A 22,047-nucleotide genomic window follows, 5' to 3' on the forward strand; every position below is an offset into this window, starting at 1 on the left:
AGGTGATCTGAGCAGAAACATTCTGCTGTAGTACTGACTTCAGACATTCAAGGCATTTGCTCAGTAATACTGTGCATAAACTTATTTCAGAGAATAAAAACACTTGTGGGGAAGAATGTAAACAAGTAGGAGAATCCATACATCCTAAAAATCAGTATGTCTTTGATTTTGTTCTTTCAATTAGACTTTTATCCCAAGCAAGGATAATGCTGACAAATTGTGTGTGTGTGTTGTAGCTGAATGTAATGATAATTTCAGTTGCTCATACTGGTTAGATACAGAGAACATTGTGTAACACTGTAGATGCTGTTGGATGTGCACTTCCTTGTATTTTGGAGATCTACCTGAAGTTTCTGGAATCTTCTACCTTAACTCCCAAGACTCCACAGCCCATCTAATTTCTTGTCCTTTAAGGAAGCCTTTTTTGGAAGAAAAGTGGTGCAAATGTGTTTTGAAATTCTTGTAAGATATAGAATATTGTAGTTAATCCTCTATTTAGAAATCTATAATTCTAGAATTGTTAGATAGGTATAATACCATTCTATTTGTGTATGGCCAAATCCTCACTGCATAATAAGTATATTTAGAAGATGAACAATTAAATTATAATGGATTGATACAATGAATTAATGACAGATTATTTTGAACCTAATTCTGTGTTCTAAATATTTTTTTTTTATTATGAATTTTATTAAGAGCCTAGTGTGTCGCAGAGTGGTAGGCGGCAGTATTGCAACCAAAACTCTTCCCACGACCCAAGTTCAATTCCAGCGGAAGCTGGATTCTTGGGTAGCCGGCTCAGGTTGACTCAGTCGTCCATCCTTCTGAGCTTGATAAAATGAGTAGCCAACTTGCTGGGGAAGATGATGACTGGGGAAGGCAATGGCAAACCACCCCGCTATAGTCTGCCAAGAAAATATCACGAAAGCGGCATCCCCCCAAAGGGTCAGACATGACCCAGTGCTTGCACAGGGGACCTTTCACTTTCACATGAATTTTATTAAGTTTCAAGAGAAAGATAAAAGCTATGAAAAAACAAAAAACTACAAAAAAGAAGAAAAACTTAAAAGGTGTGAGAACACAAGAGATTTTTTTTTTGTCAACATGATAGAAGGATGTAACTTCCGACTTTTAACAGCAAGGATATACAAAAATTTTCCATAATCAATATCTTACTCTATATTAAACAAAAGCCACATTATTTCTATAAATCATTCCCCTTTAGCACATTATAAAAATCACTAAGTACACTTACTCCCTCCCCTTATATTAAAATAAAAAAAAAATCATATAAGCCTCCTAAACAACTCACCCCCAAAATAACACTTATTTAATTATTCCCCTCCTACTACTACTTTATACATTTCTGTCTACTATAATAAAAATCAAACTAAAAAGCATATAAATTGTCTGCCATTATACTAAATAATACAACAGTTTTAATAATCTTAATAAACCCAAAAAAGAAAATTCAAAACAATGACCTTAAATCAAATTCTTAAAACCATCCAAATAAACATGTTTATACCCTAATAATCTTATTCCATATCCTTAAAAACAAATAACATCAATCAAAACCTAAGAGCAATCCAGATAAATATTCTTTAACCCTTATCCCATTTCAGAATAAACCTAAGCATTTACATATCCCCACAATGTGCACAGAGCTTTTCTCTTGAAAAAAATCAAACAGCCCAACTGCCCCCCTCAAAAATTCCAACTTCTCTTCAGAAAACCTCCCATACATAATGACCCCTTCTGTTTCATGGCATTTCACCAAAAAGTCAATTTTACTTACTGTTTGCTGTTCCCTCTGTCCGTTAAATTTCTCCAGCTCCACTGTCAGATCTTCATCCAGCATCTCAACAGAAATCCCAATCTCATTCTTAGAAGAAACATTTCTATCACTGTTGAATTCCTCAGTTTCATCCACTACATCCCCAACCAGATGACATATTTTACAGCTCATATTTTCCACAATGTCATGAATGTCTTGTATAAAAACTTGATGAAGAGTCAGAAAAGATATGTTTAAAATCTTGATGGAAGTCGGAAAAAATCTGTTTAAAATCCTCCATGCCTCACACAGTAGATTATGGTGCCCCCTAGGAGCTTAACCAGCAAAAGTTGAAGAAATGGAAAAACATATCTGAAATATGTTTACACAAAGTGAAAGTGAGATAAGCGGACAGTTCCCAAGGGAAAGTGGAAACAGAAAGTTGAAAGTTTAAATCAGCTGATACAATGTGTAGGAAAATGCTAATATCTTCAAATTTAATACTAAAATAGTAACAGGAAGACAATTGTTGGCTCTCAATCCTCCTTTATATTTGGAAGGAAAACAAATTCCAAAACTTAAAAAAGAATTTTTTTAAAAAATAGTCCCAAAAATAATGATAAGCACCAAGACAGCCAGCTTCTCCTTGCTGTAAAAGCATCTTAGGGTATGCATACTTAAAAGAAAAATATAAATTTGGTGATTTAGAGATGGGGTGGCTGGTCTTAGTGTCCCTTTAAGGCTACAGTGTGGCTTGGAAAATGATGACATCCCAGCCAGCTAGCTCTTACCAGTCGAACACGAAACACTGTTTGCAATCTTCTGGCTGCAGGCAGCTGTCTGGAGGACAGATGGGGTGATTCCTGGTGTTTTCCTTTATCCAGAGAACACTTCTGGGCTTTAGGAAAACCTGCCTGAGCCTGAAAAAAATTGCCACGTTGTCAGTTCTGCCCGCTAAGCCCGCGGGCCCAGCTCCTCAGTCTGCGATGTCCCCACCGGAAGTCCTGTTTTAAATATTTTCTAAAGAAAACCTTTGTATTCAAACTGGTTGAAAGTTGATAACTAAGTAGAGCTTTAAGTTGGTTACAGTGATTCAATTAAACACATTAGAATATGACACATGATCTTGAATCTCTTTCAACTCTACTCCAATTATGCTTTGCCAGTCCTGTTTTTACAGTATTATATGTAATATAATAACAAGGTTATGATTGAGTTCAGATAGTTTACTTGTATGTTTGTTTATTTGTCCTGTGTGCGTGTGTGTGTATAGGTAGGCTTTAGTCAATATTAATCATATTTGGGATTATGAATTGGTCTAAGATCTTTGTTTTAAATGTTCTATCAGATGCAGATTTAATTTTAAAACATTATTTTTAAATTACTATATTTTTGCAATTTTAATAGAGGACTCAAAATGATTTTTAAAAATCTGATATCACAGAATGTTTCTATGGATCTATCAAAAGGTTTACAGCTGTTATTATAGAAGGCTTTGTATGTTTTAATGATTAGGCTGAGGTTTTCAGATGCATTTCTTTAAAAGCTTGCTTTTTAAATTAGAAGTGAAATCTTTAAACTGTAAGTCATTCCAAAGCTCATTTTAATTTGGGGGATGAAATCTTAACCTTGCGGGATATTGTAATTAATAACTATTTAGATCTACACAAAATTCAGTTGGAAGTATTCTTAAATACAAACAGTTGAGATTTAAACATTTAAATTTTTTTAGGTAACATAGCAACCTCTTGTCACTGAAGATTTTTGACAAAAAAAGCTAGCTATTCAGCAAACATGTTAACGGGATGGCTATAAAAGTTGTTCATTATAGTACAAAAATATAACAATAGTTACTCACTAAAACTTTACTTTTGTAAGCAGAAAATCAGCAAAATCCAGAAGCAGAAGTCCTTACTCATCAAGACACTCAAGATCTCGTAGTAGGCACAGATTGTCAAGATCCAGAAGTCGGCAGTCGAGTATTTCACCTAGTACTCTGACTCTAAAAAGTAGCCTGGGGGCAGAGCTGAACAAGAACAAAAAAGCAAGAGCAGCAGAGGCAGCCAAAGCCAATGCAAAAGTTTCAAACACCTCTACCCCTACTAAGGGAAACACTGACACAGGAGTCACTGTACAACAAGTGAACAATGTAAAGGAAGTAAAAAAGATAAAAACAGAAAGTATTTCTTCCCCTTCAAGTAGTTCAACCTTGAAAAATGACAAGACAAAGACAAAAGTTTCTGTCCAGGAAACTAAAGTGGAAAACAATGTGATTGTAGAGAAAGTGGCTAAGCAAAAAGTTTTAGTGGTGAAAGAGAATAAATCAGCCCTTGTGAAGCCATCACCACAACCTGTTACAGTAAAAGAGAAGAGTAAGCCTCATGTCCCAACTGCAGTATTTAAGGAGAAGGACTGTAGTATTACGCTAATCACTTCCACTCTGCCACCCCTGCCTCTTCCTCCTATGCTGCCTGAAGATAAAGATACAGATTGGTGAGTTGAGATTTTTTTTAAAGGTATAATTTTAAACTGCAAATGCCAGATGGGTTTTATTGAACTGTAAATACTTCTTGCTATACTAGCTTCTTGCTATACATTAACTTCTATAGTTAAATCTCACATATGCTTAAAAAAAGTGTTCAACACATTTTTGCGGGCAAAATGTTCACCAGTCCATTTTGATATTACTTAACTAAGGTATATAAACTACATGGACTAGTACTGAGGTTTACTGCCTCGTTTGTATATTAAACCAAACTCTTGAGTTTAACTCTTGTCCCTTCTGTTTATATTAGTCTGGTTTTGGAACGGCGTATTAGAACCTGATGCCATTGTTTTGTTTAGAAATTTGCCTTTTATGACCTAAAAAGTCTTTTTATTTCACTACAGTTTGCAAGGTAGCATTTCAGTAAAAGCAGTGAAAAAAGAAGTGGAGAAGAAATTACGCCATTTGCTTGCAGACTTGCCATTGCCACCTGAGTTGCCTGGAGGAGATGATATATCCCAAAGCCCTGAAGAGAAAACGATGGTAGTGCAGTCACATCATAAAAAGAGACCGAAGTATGTATATGTCTTTTTTTATATATAGTTCATAATAAATACGAAATGCAAACATCATTTTAAAATCCCTGTTTCAATCATTGGGTATTGGAGGAATTGTAACTGACACACTGTAGAATTCTATTAAGATTGCCTTTAGTATTTTGTGTATGAACAAATAGAGGAATTAGATTTTAAATACTCAGTGGAATTGTACTTCAGTAGATAAGTCCTTTGTACTCTATTTGTCTTTGTCTTGCATCTAGAATTATAGTCTCGGGGCAGAAATATCCCTCTCCATAGACAAATCAGCTGTTTTGAGTGCTGTGGCTAAATAAATAAATATTTACATATATGAGTGCTGTGGTAAATTTTATTTATTTATTATTCTCTATCCTGCCTTTATTATTTTTATAAATAACTCAAGGCAGTGAACATACCTAATGCTCCTTCCTCCTATTTTCCCTACAACAGCAACCCTGTGAGGTGAGTTGGGTTGAGAGAGTGACTGGCCCAGGGTCACCCAGCTGGCTTTCATGCCGAAGGCGGGACTAGAATTCTCAGTCTCCTGGTTTCTAGCCTACATATATTTATATGCTAAAGGCAGGTTGTAAAATAGAGTAGTTTAAGAACAGTATTTGGATTCAGAAAACTAGGTATATCTATACGTTTCTGGTTGGTATTACATACCATCCTACTTCTCTGTTTTGTTCTACCCATTAAAAAAAGACCACGTACAGTCTTCATTTAGTTTGTGCTGTGGGAACAGACAATTCTCACAGTATATTATAATCCATTTTTTAAAAAACCCATGCATTAAAAAAAAACAAAAGAAAAAGCGATTGATGGAGATTGATAACATGAACCCAGAGTCACCAAATATGTATGGAAATGGTTGCATAAGATTTCTAGCATAGCACATAACAGAAGGAAGATATAAAAGTAATAATTCACTGAATGAGTGACTGATATGTTAAAAATAATTTAATATGTAATAGCATATTTACAGAGAAGTATATTTTTAGACAGAAATATAAACATATTCTTGTGGAACAAAATCTTACTAATTGTTTGGTTAGGATATGTGGACCACGTCATGGTGAAACAAAGCAGAAAGAAATTGACTGGGGGAAACGGTGTGTGGATAAGTTTGATATCATTGGCATTATTGGAGAAGGCACATACGGGCAAGTTTACAAAGCAAGAGATAAAGATACAGGTAAGTTTAAAATTATGATTCACAACAAAAATGCTAATGCTATTCCCGATTGCTTGCAGTTTCTGCTGGCGCCTTTGTCAGAACACATACTTACTATGAGTTATGCTACAGATCTTCAATAAGTAAATGTTTGGGAATCTAGTAATAGAGATTTTATGGTTTCTTCATGTGTTCCATTTTCTGTTGGGAAGAGTAATCTGCATGTACAGTAGGAGGTATTAAACTGAGTATTTGTGCTATCAAAAAGCTGAGACAATTGATACGACAATGCATATATAAATGATTATATTCTGGAATTACAGTTCCAGCTATATATGGAGGCATGAAAGAGGAATTGAAAGCTGGCTTAAGATGCCTTCAAGTCAGTGCTGACTCCTGGCATCTGCCTGGACTAGTCCCTGCAACTTTCTTGGCAAGATTTTGGAAGTGGTTTGCCATTGCCTCCTTCCTAGGGCTGAGAGAGAGTGACTGGCCCAAGATCACCCAGTTGGCTTTATGTTTAAGGTGGGACTAAAACTCACAGTCCCCCAATTCCTAGCCTGTTGCCTTAACTGGTATACCAAGCTAGCTTTCCAGTCTTTAAAGTTAACTCAATCCTGATTGAGATCATTGACAAAATACTTGATTTGCTGGATCAAATGAAAGCCCTTGGTGAACTTTACATTTTTAATATACAAATATAAATCTTGCAGAGATTTTTAATTCAAAATAATCTATTACATAACCGCAAAGCAATTTTTTCTACTTGCTAGGCAAATTTCAGAATTCTATTTATGTGGCGAGTTGTTTATGGATCATCTTTTTCTCTGTTATGTTCTAGACAGTGATTTTGAGATTAATTTATAAACTAATGTGTATGTAATTGTAATACTGAAATTGTTTTCTGGATATGCCAATAAATCAGTTGTATCTTTTCATTTTTAAAAATTATGTGTTAACTTAATAACATGCAATCTAATAAAAGTTTGACTATTTTTTTTCCTAGGGGAAATGGTGGCATTAAAGAAAGTACGGTTGGATAATGAGAAAGAAGGTTTTCCTATTACAGCTATTAGGGAAATAAAGATTCTTCGACAACTAAATCACCAAAGTATAATCAATATGAAAGAGATAGTGACAGATAAGGAAGATGCTTTAGATTTCAAGAAAGATAAAGGTATGTTCATAAACACTGTTTTGTCAGTAAATAATTTTAAAGTAATTTAATTGTTTCCAGAAAAAGATGACTGAATTTAAACATGCATGTATTGAATTGTAATGTGTCCATTCCTTGTATATAAAAGTAATATGTTAAAAGAAATGCTATTAGCCCTTGCCTGCATTAATTCTGTTTTTACTGTAATACTTTATATCTATTACCTAGTTACATTTCATTCTTTTGGCCCTATTTGTTATACATTTTATTGAAATATTTTTATCCCACTTTTCTGTCTGGTAAAGGTATTTTAAGAAAAGAAAAAGAATCACAGATACAACAAAGCTCCAAAAAATACAAGTTATAATAATAACTCATAGCATAAAAAAATAACAGAAGAATTTCAGGACAGAGCATAATGGTAAAAAGTAGATGTATGAAGAAAAATCGATTAACTCATAGTTCATAAGGTATTTTTGCTGCAGTAAAAATGTGTTTTAATATTTAAAGGAAGAATTACTAATAACATTCACACCAATACTGGATTTGGGACAATCCTTTCTAATTGTTTGTTTTTTCTTTTTACATGAAGTTATGAATGGCAAGATCTTGCGCTGCTATGCTGTCATTCAATAACTGCAAGTGGAGGTTTAGGTACAAGTGTAGTGATAGAACCTTTTGTTCTTTATCTTACATACAGCTGCCATAGGATGGTGGGACAGTCAGACAAATGGATATATACTTAAATTGACATTAAAATCTTTATGGACTTCCTCATAACATGCAAAGAGGCTGTAGAGTTACACAAATGTCATGACTCTGTCCTTGTTTGGTGTTTATCATTACTATAATTCTGCTTAACTGCGGTTCACCCTAGAAGTATAGAAATGCAGTAATGATGATATGGAAACAAATTCTAGCTTGTGAATGCCATTTATGCTGTTATTTCAGTGCTAGGACTTTTATTCTTAATTCTCTGGATTGGAAAATGGCTAGTTTAGATTGCAAGAGTAATAAATGGCTGTGTAAGAATTAACCATAACTGAAGATATAATGGTATGCTTAATGGATCTCGTTTCTTGCATTGTTACTTTTTACCATATACATTTGTCTTTCTGATGTAATCCAGAAGTAGGTTAAACAGATTTTTATCTTAGGTCTATAAACTAGGCTGGGTTTAGATTTAGCAGGGCTAAGTTGAAAACACATCTCAGAAGAAAATGGCAAACCACTTCTGTACTGTTGTCAGAAAAAACCTATGTGGAGTATCCATGTAATAATATTTAATGGAGAATTCCCCTTTATCTTTCACAATATATTCCCAAAAGGAAAATAAGACTGAATTTTAAATAATCTCCCCAGAGAAAAAGTAGAAATGAAAAAAATTAATATAGGTATCAAATAGATTTACAACCTTACCTTGATTTTGGAGAAAAACCTAACCTTCCTTTTGAGGTGGAAAATGTTATACAAGTTCTGTGAACAGCTCAAGAAAGAGCAGATTGAAAATGGCTTAAGTATTTCAGTGGTTGAATTGGAATTATTTGATCAGTGCTAATAAATAAGGAGCTTTGAAAGCTTTGAAAGTCTCAAAAGTTATGCCTTCAAAAACCATTGTCAGTTTCCTATTAATAGCTCTGTGGATGTGGAAAAGTGGAATCCCCTCGCTATTATGGCCAATATATAAATACAAGCTTCGAGTCCTCAATGGAAGTTTGTTCTGTTTTTTTGTAAATTGTTGGAGATAAGGTGCTCTCTGTTAATCTTTCTCCAGTCTTTCTTGTTAGATATGTAGTGCATGTAGTTGTCCATCTATGTTTAGTACATAACCCGAATGGTCTGTCGGAGGAATGATGGATCAATTTATCCCTGCTTTGCCTATCACAGGATTCCTGCTTGCTTGTGACAGTGAAATATTTAAATATGTATATTTCATTAAACATGAGATAATTAACTATTGCAATAAAAAAATTCCCCTGAAAAATATTGGCATGCACATTTGTGTGATACCATTATGTCAGTGTTTTCCCCTTGCAACCATGGCTAATGATTTTTTTTTAGCTTTTCATATTCTCCCTTACCACAAAAAGGTTTAAATGCTTTAAAATAATTCAAGGAAAATAACAAAACTGACAAAAACTAAGGCTCTTTTTTAAAAAAAATAAAGTAATAAATTGTGATAGAAACCCATGTATTTAGTAACCCTTGTTATAGTCTCTGAAATCATATGGAGAAATTAAGAGTTAATCAAACTGTGGTGGTTCGGTTTATTTTTGTTCAAAGCAGTGAAATTAAGCATTCGGTAAGTTTAATATGTCCAGCTTGCATAAAACAAAAAATCTATACCCCAAACTGCTTCCAAAATGGAAAATGTGAGAGAAAATTTCAGCCATGCCTCTGTTAGTGACACTTCTGCTGTGCACCTAACCAACCCCCAACTGAAGATATAAAAACATAATCAAGTGCTGTCCGTGGCCACAAAAAGGTTTTCCAGCTCTGCAATAAATGGATCCATTAATATACAGTATATGCTGTTAAAAGTGCACTCCAGATTCTGTCAAGCTAATAGATACAAATTCCAGCGGCTTAAGTTTCTAAACAGTTTCAAGGTACGTAGAGTGCAGCAGTCCATACAAGAGATAATATTCAAGCAATACCTAAGGAAGGAATATATGCAGCACATACACGGAAGAAAGGCAAAAGCACTCCTGGCCACAGGAACAGTATTAGATCCAAGAACACCCTGTTCTGTGAACCTCTTTCTTCAGTTAGAGCACTGATCCATTCACAATATTTGCTTGTCTTCTGAACCACAGTCTCTCTAGATGGCACCCTAGTTGGTTTACTCATATCTGGTCCATCACTTATCTAGGTTTTTAATATTCAGTGCTATCGTTTTCTTGTATTCATATAAAAGAATCATTTGGCTGAAATGAAGCAAAAATGTAACAGTAAACTTCTTTATTTCACTTTAAAAAAATCTTCCTTTTCTACTATGAAAGCATAAACATAGTATTTATTTACTTGAACAAGCTAATACTATTTTTTTAGAAATTACAGATTAAGATTGGAATAATATGTGCTTAGCCGTCGGAACCCAAACCAAAAAATAGTATCAGTGGTTTTGCTCTTGGAAGGGTTTTGAGCCTTTGCTATGTCAATTAAACTGAAATGTCATTCTGGTAATTCTTACTGCTTTTAGTAGTAACTGTCAGACTTCTCTCCTTGAAGTCTTGACTGGAAACAATGAATCAAAGAAATGAGGATCTAAGAGGTCTGATTAATAGTATTGATTAGAATGGAGATTAAGGTTACAATACAAAAATCCAGCAAGTACTCTAATTTCAAATGAGACACATATATATTAGCAGTTGAGCGTGGCAAAACTGTTGTCCATTTCCTTGGCCTTTTTCAGTGTAAGAGATGGGAGACTTGCCTTTTTTGGTCTGCATCTGTTTCCTGTTTTGATAACTTCCAGACCTTTTATTAGTGTGTGAAGAAACTCACAGTAATTTGAAGATACTCTATGATATTGCTGCAATCTTGCAGTTTGGAATTTTCACTGACAGTAGTCAATTAACCATCAGAGAAAGTTTTGCTGTGATGTTATTTTTCTGTTTTCATCCTATATGAATTCTTTTATACAATCCTCTCAGAACTAATAGGTTAAGAATGGGTAAATCTGTTGAAACTGATGATTGGCTATTCATTATCCAAGATGACTGCTTTTATTTCACTAGTTCTTTTTATACTTAAGTGGATGGAATTAGAGAAAAAACAGTTATCATGAAACTGCATTTATTTAGATTTTTCCTAGCTTCTGTTAAAGAAATTGTGAATTATCAATTACATAGATATAAAATTATGACAACCTTTTGCCTGTGACATTTTAATAATGTATTTCAGTAGGTCATATTTAATTTCTTTGTCATTCCAAACTCTTAATTGATTGGATCTTGAATATTTTTAGCATGAGAAAACACTCATAAATTTATGACTTTCCTTACTTTTCCATTACTTCTGATTGCATTTCCAATATCCTGGAATTGTCTTTTTTTTCTTTTCCTAATTAAGGACACTCAGTAAGCTATGAAATTAAAAGGTATGTTAAAAATTGGAAAGGAGTTGGAAACCAAAGGTACTCTTTGTTAAAAAAAATACTTTTTATTAGAGGTGTTAATAATAGAAAAGATAAAACAAGTGAAAAGTGCATAAAGAAAAAGAAAAAGAAAACAAAAAAATATTTATAGAAGTGACTTCCGATCTTTACAACTATAAGCAAACTTATATTTCTCTACCCCCTTTGATAGTATATTACATAAACCACTTCTTCCCATATCCCAACCCTTATCCATCCACAAATCCAAAAATCATTAAATGTTTCTGCCCAGCCAAAAGCCCATAAAGGGCACCCAGAACTTTATAAAAGTATTTATTTTAACCCTGAACAAAAAGGTTAACTTTATATTCCTTTCTTTTGCTTCTAACAATCTTATCTTTACTTCATTAAGAAACTGTCATAGGATTTAATCTCCATCCAAATTTTCTTTCTGCCATCTCCAGAGTTTCTTCATGGCCTTAACAGCCCTCTTTTGTAAATCCAATAATGAGTCATTACCCAGGTCATTTTTCATCTCTTGGCTTATCGTTTGTATTTCCACTTTAGTTTTCATTTCTGTCTTATAGTCCACGACTTCTATTCTATTTTCCAGTATTTCTGCATGGGTTAGAATTTGTTTTACCTCTTCATCCTGTCAGTCTGTAAATTCTTCCAAATTATTATCCTTTGCATCTTTTATTTCTTCTTTAAAACCTTTTTTGAATAACACATTCAGATATTCAGATATTGTTGCTGTCATTGTAGCTGAGAGCTTCTTTTCCATTTCTTCAAAAATCCTTTGAAGTGTCTCCAATGTAATATCTTTATCTGTCATTTTTACAAGTGTCACTGCTAATCATTGCTCTGTATGTGTCTGTGTGTATAGACACACACAAAAACTTCATCCTATTTGATATTAACCTACAGTACTTTACCTGTTACTTTAACTCATTTTTCTTTTTTTAATCCATCTCACAAATACACATTTCCCTTTTTTTAAATTTGATCATTTTACTGTGATTTTTAAACCCTCAAATTAATATATTTTGGATTTTTTCCCTTAGTATTTGAAGATGATAGTTGAGATAAAGATATTTAAACTTGAAATGTCCTACCTACAAAGTGTTCAGGGGAATTACGTTGTGTATATATTAAACACATGTAACAATATGTGTATGAACTTTGTTAACTAAGCAAGATTTACTGCTATAAGCAATGACATTCTTTAAAATGAAGCTAGATATAAAGTTATCTTAATTTCCTCCAGGTGCTTTCTATCTTGTATTTGAATATATGGATCATGATCTAATGGGGCTTCTGGAGTCTGGCTTGGTTCATTTTGATGAAAATCATATTAAATCTTTCATGAGGCAGTTGATGGAAGGCTTAGATTACTGCCATAAGAAGAATTTCTTACATCGAGATATTAAATGTTCTAACATCTTACTAAACAACAGGTATGTATCCAGTTTTATAGACATTATATTTGCAAAATTTAGAAATAGAAACAATATTTGATAAAGTCATTTCTAAATTCATCTTCAGATGATAACATTTTTATTGACACAGGTAGTGCACTTTGTTAAACCTGCCGGAGATAATGAAAATTATTTTTTCAAGACTGGCCTCAATATTTCATTTATTTGAATGCATAGCTAATACAAATCTAGAGTTTGTTCCAGGCTTACTTATGTTTGGAATAGACATACTGAAAGCAACAGGACTTAAGTATGTCATGACTAAAGTTCCAGTTATTTTAATCAGAGTACTTTTAGGCTAAATGTAACCCTTAAGTCTTCTGTGGAGATCCTATGCTATAATTTTAAGATTAGAGATGTATGTATCTCCCATAGAATTAATAAATTACGACAAAAAATAAGGCTTCTCCTCCATGTCCTGGATCTATGCATTTGAGTAGTAGGACTGTGTTTTCCATTCCCCAAAGAGCCTTTTTTTCAGCTGTACATAATGGTACATACACACACAGCTAGATTAATGACATACTATATGGTTGTGTTTATTGAGAACAACTTGCAGTCCCCCAGTGCTGATACTAGGAGTGAGGAACATAGGCTAAAAGTACCATTCCTGGTATTGCTCACCAACACCTATCATGGTTGAGGCTGCTGGGTGTTGGTTTGATTAGTCCACCATCTATGATTTATACAATAAGACTTTTACAGTAATTCATGGAAAATTAACTCTTTTCCTGCTCTACTGCAATTATTTATTTTATTTGTATTTGTATATATGCTTTTAAAATATTGTTTTAGTTACATAGCAGTTTGAGAATCAAGTTGAAATGTGGCATGTAGGTGTTAGAAATATTGGCAACTGCAGCATTATGTTGTAGAAGTCAGTAATCTCATTTGTTATGTTAATTAATCTTATAACAGTAAAATGTTTATAAGGATTAAAATGATTCGTTACTAGGTTTTTTTAATGCTTGGTTTATTTTTCTGATTTCTTTTTTTTAAAGAACTTTATTAATTTTCAGAGTATAGTAAAATACAAAATGTAGAATATTGGAAAGATAGAGTAGAAAAAAGAGAAACTATAAAAGTGCAAAGTTAGGAAGAAAACAGAAACAGAAAGTGACTTCTGACCTTCTCCAATACAGATATAAATGCATTTACAAATATAATATCTTACCATTAGTTAAACCTTAGTAACATTATTTCTTTCAAATCAAACCATCAAAACCCAAAATGGAAACTTCATTTTTTTCTGACACAAGCGAATAGTCTAAATGTGGTTGCCAAATAGAGACAAATCCAGACATGGTATTTTCTCTTAACAACGCTGTTAACTTGGCCATTTGGGCCAGTTCCATCAGTTTAATCATTCATTCCTCCACTATAGGAGTTTGTGGATCTTTCCATTATTTTGCATATAAAAGTCTTTCTGATGTAATCATATATAAAAGCAAGTCCCATGTTGTTTCTCGAGCTGCTTCTCCATCAGTCCCAAGAGAAACAGTTCTGGTTTTTTTTGTCAGTCCACTTAAGGATCTTTTGAATATTAACACATATTTGATCCCAGAATTTTTTGGCCGTCTCACAAGTCCACCACAGATGATTTTTTTCTGATTTCTTGACTGCATGTTTGCAACATTTAAATAATGAGTACACAACTTTTTATGGAGGAAGAATAAAACTTAGGCTTTGAACTTTATGCATGAAGACTGCACTACCAAGAGTTTTGGGTGGGTCTAAGGCAAAAAAAGTTTAAAATTAAAATTGAATTAAACATAGTTGTTATGAATATTCTTCAATTGTACATTGAGTCAAAATTTACTGTTTCCACTAGAGGGCAGATCAAGCTTGCAGATTTTGGACTTGCTCGTCTCTACAGCTCTGAAGAGAGGTAAGTTTAATATTAATCTAAAACTATGTGTCTCTTTCTTGGAAGTATTCTGAAAATACCTCATTAACAAAACTTTAAAATGTAATAAAAGACACTGAATTTTTTAAAAGATTTCTTCTGTGACTTTAAAGGCTTTGGTTGTACTTGTTATTTTAAAGTTTTATAGTCTGAATTAAAGTTGAAAGCATTTTTTTATTCTAAGTTGATTTACACTAGGTTAGCTTCAGACTTAGTTATACTTAAGGTAGCTGATTGAAATCAATGGGGTTTAAATTAGCTAAGATTAATCCATAGACTTAGTCCTTTTTTTTTACATGAATATATATATATAATATAACACCTTTACTTATTCAATCGTATTTAAAGTGTGTTGTACAATCTTGTTTAATTTATTATAATGGACTTTGGACTATAAGTTAAAAATATATCATTTTTTGTAACGGTACTTCAGGTGCAGCATAAAAGTCTGAATACAACTGGAAGCATTAATTGTTGTAAAATCTTTGATTCCTGTAGAATATAAATGGAGATACACTGTAATTATTTTGTAGTACCAGTGCATTAACTCAGTGGCCTACTTCTCATGAAGATACAGGTAGTCCTTGTTTAGTGACTGCCTTGGACAGTGACCATTCGCAGTTACAACGGTGATGAAAAAGTAACTTTGTGAACAGTGTCTGCATTTACGACCTTCTCAGGGTCTTTCTCAATCACGCTTGCCATTACAGCCAGTTAGTACATGTTGTCCTATGCCTGACCCATTTTTTTTCTTTTTCCTACCCTCCCAAAGTGGGGAGATTACCTAAACAAGCTATCTCTTCCTGGGCTGCTTTTCTCTGCAGTGAGTGCGTCCCTAAAAGTGCTAATGGCAAGTTAACAAGTTCAATTCTGTGACCTCAATTGGTGGATTAGAACCTTCTGGCTGGCAGGCAGCTGCTGTCTGAAATTGACAAGACCATAATCAGTTTCACACCAAAGGCTTTTTTAAATAAGAACTTTATTAATTTTCAAAGTATAGCTAAAATACAAAATAGAGAATATAGAAAAGCTGGAAAAAAGAACTAAAGAAAAAAAAAACTATAAAAGTACAAAAAGACAGAAAACAGAAACAAAGTGACTTCTGACTTTCTCCATTACAGATATAGATAAGTTTACAAATATAATCTCTTACCATGAATTAAACCTTAGTAACATTTCTATCAAAACAAAACATTTAATTACTAAAACCCAAAATCAAAACTTCATATTTTTCTAACACAAGCAAGTAATCTAAAAGTGGTTGCTAAGTAGAAATAAATCCAGAAAGAGTATTTTCTCTTATTAATGCTGTTAACTTAGCCATTTGGGCCAAATCCATTAATTTAATAATCCAATCTTCCACTGTAGGTATTTGTGAATCTTTCCATCACTGTACATATAAAAGCCTTATTGCTGTAATCATATATAGAAGCAAAGTTCCATATTGTTTCTCAAGTTCCTTCTCCATCAGACCCAAGAGTCCTGGTTTTTTTTTTATAAATCCACTTTAAGGATCTTTTGAATAATAATATATATTTGGACCCAATTTTTTTTGCCTTCTCACAAGTCCACCGAAGATGATAGAAAGTTCCTTCACCCTGGAAACATTTCCAACAAACATTTGTTACACCATTATACATTTTTGACAACTTATCAGGGGTTAGATACCAACAATACATCATTCTATAAAAATTCTCTTTTAGATTATAATTCAAAGTAAATTTCAAACCTTCGTTTCACATGTTTTCCCATTGCTCCAACATAATATTACATCCAAAATTCTTAGCCCATTTAATCATACATTCTCTAACATGTTCATCTTCTAAATTCATATGTAACAGCAATTTATACATCCTTGTAATAACATGTTCATCATTTATACAGAGTTCCATTTCAAATTGAGTTATTTCATTAACAAATTTAAAATTCTTATTATCCACTTTAAAACATTCTGACAATTGCACATATGTAAACCAATGACAGGTAAAACCTTCCAACTCTAACAGTTCCCTTGTTTTAAGCCCTCTTCGAAATTCAACAGATCTTTATAATTTAACCAATGTATTCCTTCCACATTTTCCCTTCTAACAAATGCTTCATGAGGTGACAGCCATAATGGTACATTAGGAGACAATCTTGCTTTATATTTGTTCCAAACCCTCAATATGGCACTCCTAACAAAGTGATTTTTAAAATCCTTGTTAACTCTAACATTATCATACCACAAATAGGAGTGTCACCCAAATCTCAATTTGTGTCCTTCAAGTTGTAACAGTTTCTTGTTCTTCAGAGTTATCCATTCCTTCCACCAAAGGAAATAACAAGCATCAAAATACAATTTTAGATCAGGCAAACCCAAACCTCCTCGTTCTTTGGCATCTTGTAACAATTTATATTTAATTCTTGGTTTCTTGCCTTGCAAAATGAACTTTGAAATATCTCTCTGCCATTGTTTAAATGGTAAATCTGTTGTCAAGCTTGGTATAGTCTGAAAGAGAAACATCCTAGGCAAAACATCCATCTAAATCACAGATTCTCCCCATAAGAGATAGTTGCGATTTTTCCCATCTTAACAAGTCCTTTTTCACATCAGTCCAAACGTTAACATAATTATTCTGATACAACATACTGTTCTTAGTTGATAAAATCACCCCCAAATATAACTGTTTTTTCAATCTTAAAGCCAGTCTTACCCATCAACAATTCTTGATTGGACAAGGTCATATTTTTAGTTAACATTTTTGTTTTTTGTTTATTCACTTTAAGACCTGCCAGTAAAGTAACCCAAATTCATTCAATTTCTTCATCAGCTGCTCTGCCCTATCCAAAGGATCCTGTAAAATCAAAACTAAGTCATCAGCAAAAATCCTCAGTTTAAAAACTTCCTTTTAAATCTTTAATCCCTTTATTTGTTCATCTCTTCTAATATCTCTATTAAAAACTTCCAACACCAGAATGAAGAGCAAAGGTGACAGGGGGCAGCCTTGCCTTGTTCCTTTTTTGTATATGACACGGTTCAGTTGACTCATTATTCACAGTGATATTTGCCTTTTGTGGTATATAGATTGACTTAATCCCTTGGATAATATATTCTCCAAAGTTCATAATTTTCAAGACTTTAAATGTAAAATTCCAGTTCAAATTATCAAAGGCTTTCTCTGCATCTAAGAAGATTAGAGCCGCCTGACACTCATTATGATATTGTAGATATTCTAAAATGTCCAAAACAACTTTTACATTATCTTTTAATTGTCATTTGGGTAAGAACCCACATTGGTCATGATGAATAAATTCCTGTAAAAAAATTTTCAGTCTTTTGGCCAGTATTGAAGCAAATATTTTATAATCATTGTTCAACAATGAAATTGGTCTATAATTCTTAATTAAAGAAGGGTCTTGTCCTTCCTTTGGTAAAAGTGCCTTCTAAGGCAAACAACCCGCATTAGTGCATTCCTTTCAGTGTGTATTCCCCATTGAGTGTCTGCGTACTCTCTTGTAGTCCCTTTCTTTCCACTGAATGTAAATAACAAACATTTTTAGGTTTAAATTAGGTTTAAATCTGCTTAGCTTTATCAAAAGAGAATCCCTCTTTTGGGGGAGATGGGCGGTAATTAAATTTGAATAATAAACAAAGAAACATTAATTTTCTTCTTGCTAATTATCCCAGTGCCGGGGTGAGCATTCCAAAGGGTGGGGGAGTGGGGAAAAAGGTCTATATGATTTGCCCTTTTACCCAGCTTCTTTGTGAGTCAAGTTCCAGAAACCTTCCCTGCCATTTGGGCTCACCTGGCTGTTTGGGTTTGTATCCTTCTGACTCTGTAAAGCAAAGGAAAGCTGAAGTAAAATCATAAGCACAGTCATGTGATTTTTCACTTAGCAGCTGCTTTGCTTAATGACCGAGTTGTGGGTCCCAATTGTGGTTGCTAAACGAGGACTACCAGTAGTAAAAATCTTTCTGTACTGTAGCACTGTACTGCATGGGGAGATCTGTGCGATAGAATATTTTTCTACAGATTGTAACAGAAAGCTATTCAGGCTGCAAGCCTCTACATAAAACACCATGTGCTAAGAGAGGAACAGTGGTGAACCTTGGAGAATAGGGGCTGAGTATAGTACAGTGCAGCCCCCTCTGTATTTCCTAAACTAGGCTGTTCATCTCAGTGGTGACAGGCTATCCTAGAGCCAGTGTTGAAGTAAGATTTGACTACCAGTCTGACTGATTTTGTACATAGCATTTGAATAGGCAGGGATGCCACATTGAGATTTACTCTGAGCAGCAAAAGATGGATTCAGCCCTGATCTTGGTTTGAAAGGAAACCTGCCCAAGAGCAGTGGCATCCAGTGACATACTAGACATTATTTTCTGAGATTAAAATTACTCTTCCATAGAAACTGATTCAGGAAGTAATGCCAGAACTAGCAGTCACAGAGCAATTACTTTGTGTAAAAACGTGTAACTGCATTTGAAGAACAGCACTTCTCTTATAACTTGGTTATCAATCTAGTATTATCTGTATGATGACTGGCAGACTTTGGCTTAGATGTTAATGTGCCATATATGAGTGGGCCAGAGTGATTAAGTGAGTTTGGATGTTAAATTTGGGTTTTCCCAGCAGTACAGCACTTCAACTGTAAGTCTTTTCTAGAACTTATGGAAGGATATTTATTTGTTTAATCATTTCTTTAAACTACCCCAGTCCTAAAGGGTAGTATATAAGCATAAAAACTAAACTATAAAACAAAAATAGAAATGTTATAGTAAATCCACAATATAGGGGCCACTGCTCAATCAACAGGGGCCAAAACCATACTCTTATTGAAACACTTAAGCTTTTAAGTTGGTTCTGCAAGGCTAATAGAGTAGAGGTTGCACATACTTCCAGGGATATCTAGCCACTGAAATTAGGTTCAAATCTGCTTAGCTTTATCAAAAATGTTGCATTATATGCTCTGGGATATTTAGGATTATAAGTCAATTTGGACTCTTGAAAAAAAGAATTCTTTGGCATCTCTAGATAGGGTAATCGGCCGGAAATCCTGGTGGATTATTTCCAGTCTTTGTTGACAATGCAGAGCTAGAACGACCAGGATCTGACTCAGTTTAAGGCATATTCCATGTTTTCATTGGTTATGATGGTTTAGAGCAGAGGGGGCAACTTCTCTTCTATTTTAATGTTATTTGCCTATGTTGGCTGGGATGAAAAGACATAATGGGAACTCAGAGGCAAAAGTGAGTTGAACATCTTTCCTTCCCCAAGTAATGGGGGTTAAGATTGATTGCTTTTGCAAGAGTTCTGAATTGTTTTCTTGCAGCAGGTGGCCCACCCTTGTATCAATACAATAAATTTTATTATGGTCACTGACCAATATAAAAAGAAGAAAGAAGACATTCTGAGACAGCAGATAAAATAATAATAATAAAACTGAATAAATATAAAATTGAAGTGCTAGAAATGCTTAATTTTTCTAACTCATCAAATAGCATAAAGTCTTGCTGTGGTTCTACTATAAATGTTAGCAATAGTTGTGTCCAGCAGTATGTTTATATCAGTTGCCAGTTAAAATATACATTGTTTCAATTTAATTGGTGTGTTTATACCATTAATAATGAATTGTAGAATATTATTTTCTTTCCAAGAAAAAGGGATCTTATAGGGCTTGTTTACGTTAGAATGCTCGGGGTTATGTAAGAGGAGGTAACAGGCAGAAAAATATAATTGTGATGATGATGATGTCAATTTATTAATTTATTAAATTTCATGTTACGATTTTATATAAATTTTACTACATTTATTAAATGTATATGCCACCCACCTCCCAGCAAGTCAGTAGCAATTCAGGAAGACAAATTATGGGAAAGAAATCTGTGATTGCATTGAAAAGTGCAGAAGACCTATGGGATGGTTTAATTCATTTTGATAATATGACAAAGACACAAAAATATTCTTTTTTTTTTCCAGTCGACCATACACCAACAAGGTTATCACTTTATGGTACCGTCCCCCTGAACTTCTGCTAGGAGAGGAGCGATATACACCTGCCATTGATGTCTGGAGCTGTGGGTAAGGCATTTTTTTGCTAACAAACGTTATGCAACTTAGTAATTTTAGAAAAGGTACTGATTATGCGGTAGAATATTTTAAGGGTACATTTGAACTGAGATCAGGACACGTTACACTGAAGCACACGTTGGTTTGTTGACAGCATTGGAGGCAAAGACAGCCTAAAGAGGGGTGCAGTTACAGTCCCTCTTTAAACTTACGTGAATTAGAATATACATGTGATTGGATATAACAGCCAGGCATTTCATTGGATATAACATATCATGGACCTAATGGTGTTAGTGAGGCCATTAGAGTGTACTTATGAGGTAATGGGACAGGACTACAAAGACAGTTGGGTTTTCAAAGATTTCGAAGTATTTTGTGGACATAGTTTTTTTCTAGGGAGTTGCTTTTTCCTGTTTTTCCAGAGCTTTTCAGCATTCCTTGGCCTTCTAAATGTTTTAAGCTGAGAGTGTAGTTTTTCTGGGAAACTGTTTTTTAATGGGGAAGTTGCACAATTTGATACCATAAAGCTGAGCCAATGCTTTGTTTTCCCTGGGAAATTGTATTTGGGTTAGAGACTTTTAGTTTGGCCCCCAAAGTCTCTTATAATTGTTTGCTCTCTTTTTGTAGATGTATCCTGGGTGAACTTTTTACTAAAAAGCCAATATTTCAAGCAAATCAGGAACTTGCTCAGCTGGAACTGATAAGGTCAGTATATCCTGGGTCTCTGAAAAATTTACTTTTCAGCAAATGGTCACCAATTATTTCTCCTCATCCTAAGTAAAGCATATTACTTGCCAATATTTGAAACTATGAGACTGAAGATTTAATCTGTTAAAGGAAATTTGCCATATAATGAACCCATTTAGCATTAACCTTTTACAGTGCAAGAAAGCCGGCTGGCTGACCTTGGGTCAGTCACACACTCTCAGCCCAACCCACCTCACAGGATGGTTGTTATGGGGAAAAATAGGAGGCAGCAGTATTAGATATGTTCATTGCCTCAAGTTATATATATATAAAAAAAAGGGAAATAATAATAATAATAATAATAATAATAATAATAATAATATGAAAATCAGCAGACAGGAAGCTTGAATTCCACATTACAGGGAGAATCTCTAATTTCAGTTGAATCAGAAACATTTCTACCAATCATTCAATGGAGAGACTGCGATGAACCAGCCAGCACCTGACAAAGAAGAAACAGTGCAGTTCTGCATGCAGCTCTGGGACAACCCAAAGAAAAACAACAAGAATTCAGCTTGGATAAAAGAGGTAGAGAAGGAAAAAAGAAGAAGCTGAAATGAAAGAACTTGTAATAGCAGCAGAACTGGTGGAGAAAAG

The 22,047-nt window shown here is 33.9% G+C and overlaps 1 protein-coding gene across 1 annotated transcript in view; it reads left to right on the forward strand.

Annotated features, from left to right (window-relative positions):
- CDK13 (cyclin dependent kinase 13) overlaps nt 1-22,047 on the forward strand; it is a 49,352-nt gene that overhangs the window by 12,964 nt on the left and 14,341 nt on the right. The window contains exons 2-9 of the mRNA XM_063304163.1: nt 3,659-4,270; nt 4,667-4,837; nt 5,896-6,035; nt 7,021-7,191; nt 12,537-12,726; nt 14,579-14,635; nt 20,614-20,715; nt 21,331-21,408. Of these exons, the coding sequence (XP_063160233.1) occupies nt 3,659-4,270; nt 4,667-4,837; nt 5,896-6,035; nt 7,021-7,191; nt 12,537-12,726; nt 14,579-14,635; nt 20,614-20,715; nt 21,331-21,408 (1,521 nt within the window). The remainder of the gene's footprint in view (nt 1-3,658; nt 4,271-4,666; nt 4,838-5,895; nt 6,036-7,020; nt 7,192-12,536; nt 12,727-14,578; nt 14,636-20,613; nt 20,716-21,330; nt 21,409-22,047) is intronic.

The sequence above is a fragment of the Candoia aspera genome, chromosome 4 (assembly GCF_035149785.1).
Source record: "Candoia aspera isolate rCanAsp1 chromosome 4, rCanAsp1.hap2, whole genome shotgun sequence".
Lineage (NCBI taxonomy): Eukaryota > Metazoa > Chordata > Lepidosauria > Squamata > Boidae > Candoia > Candoia aspera.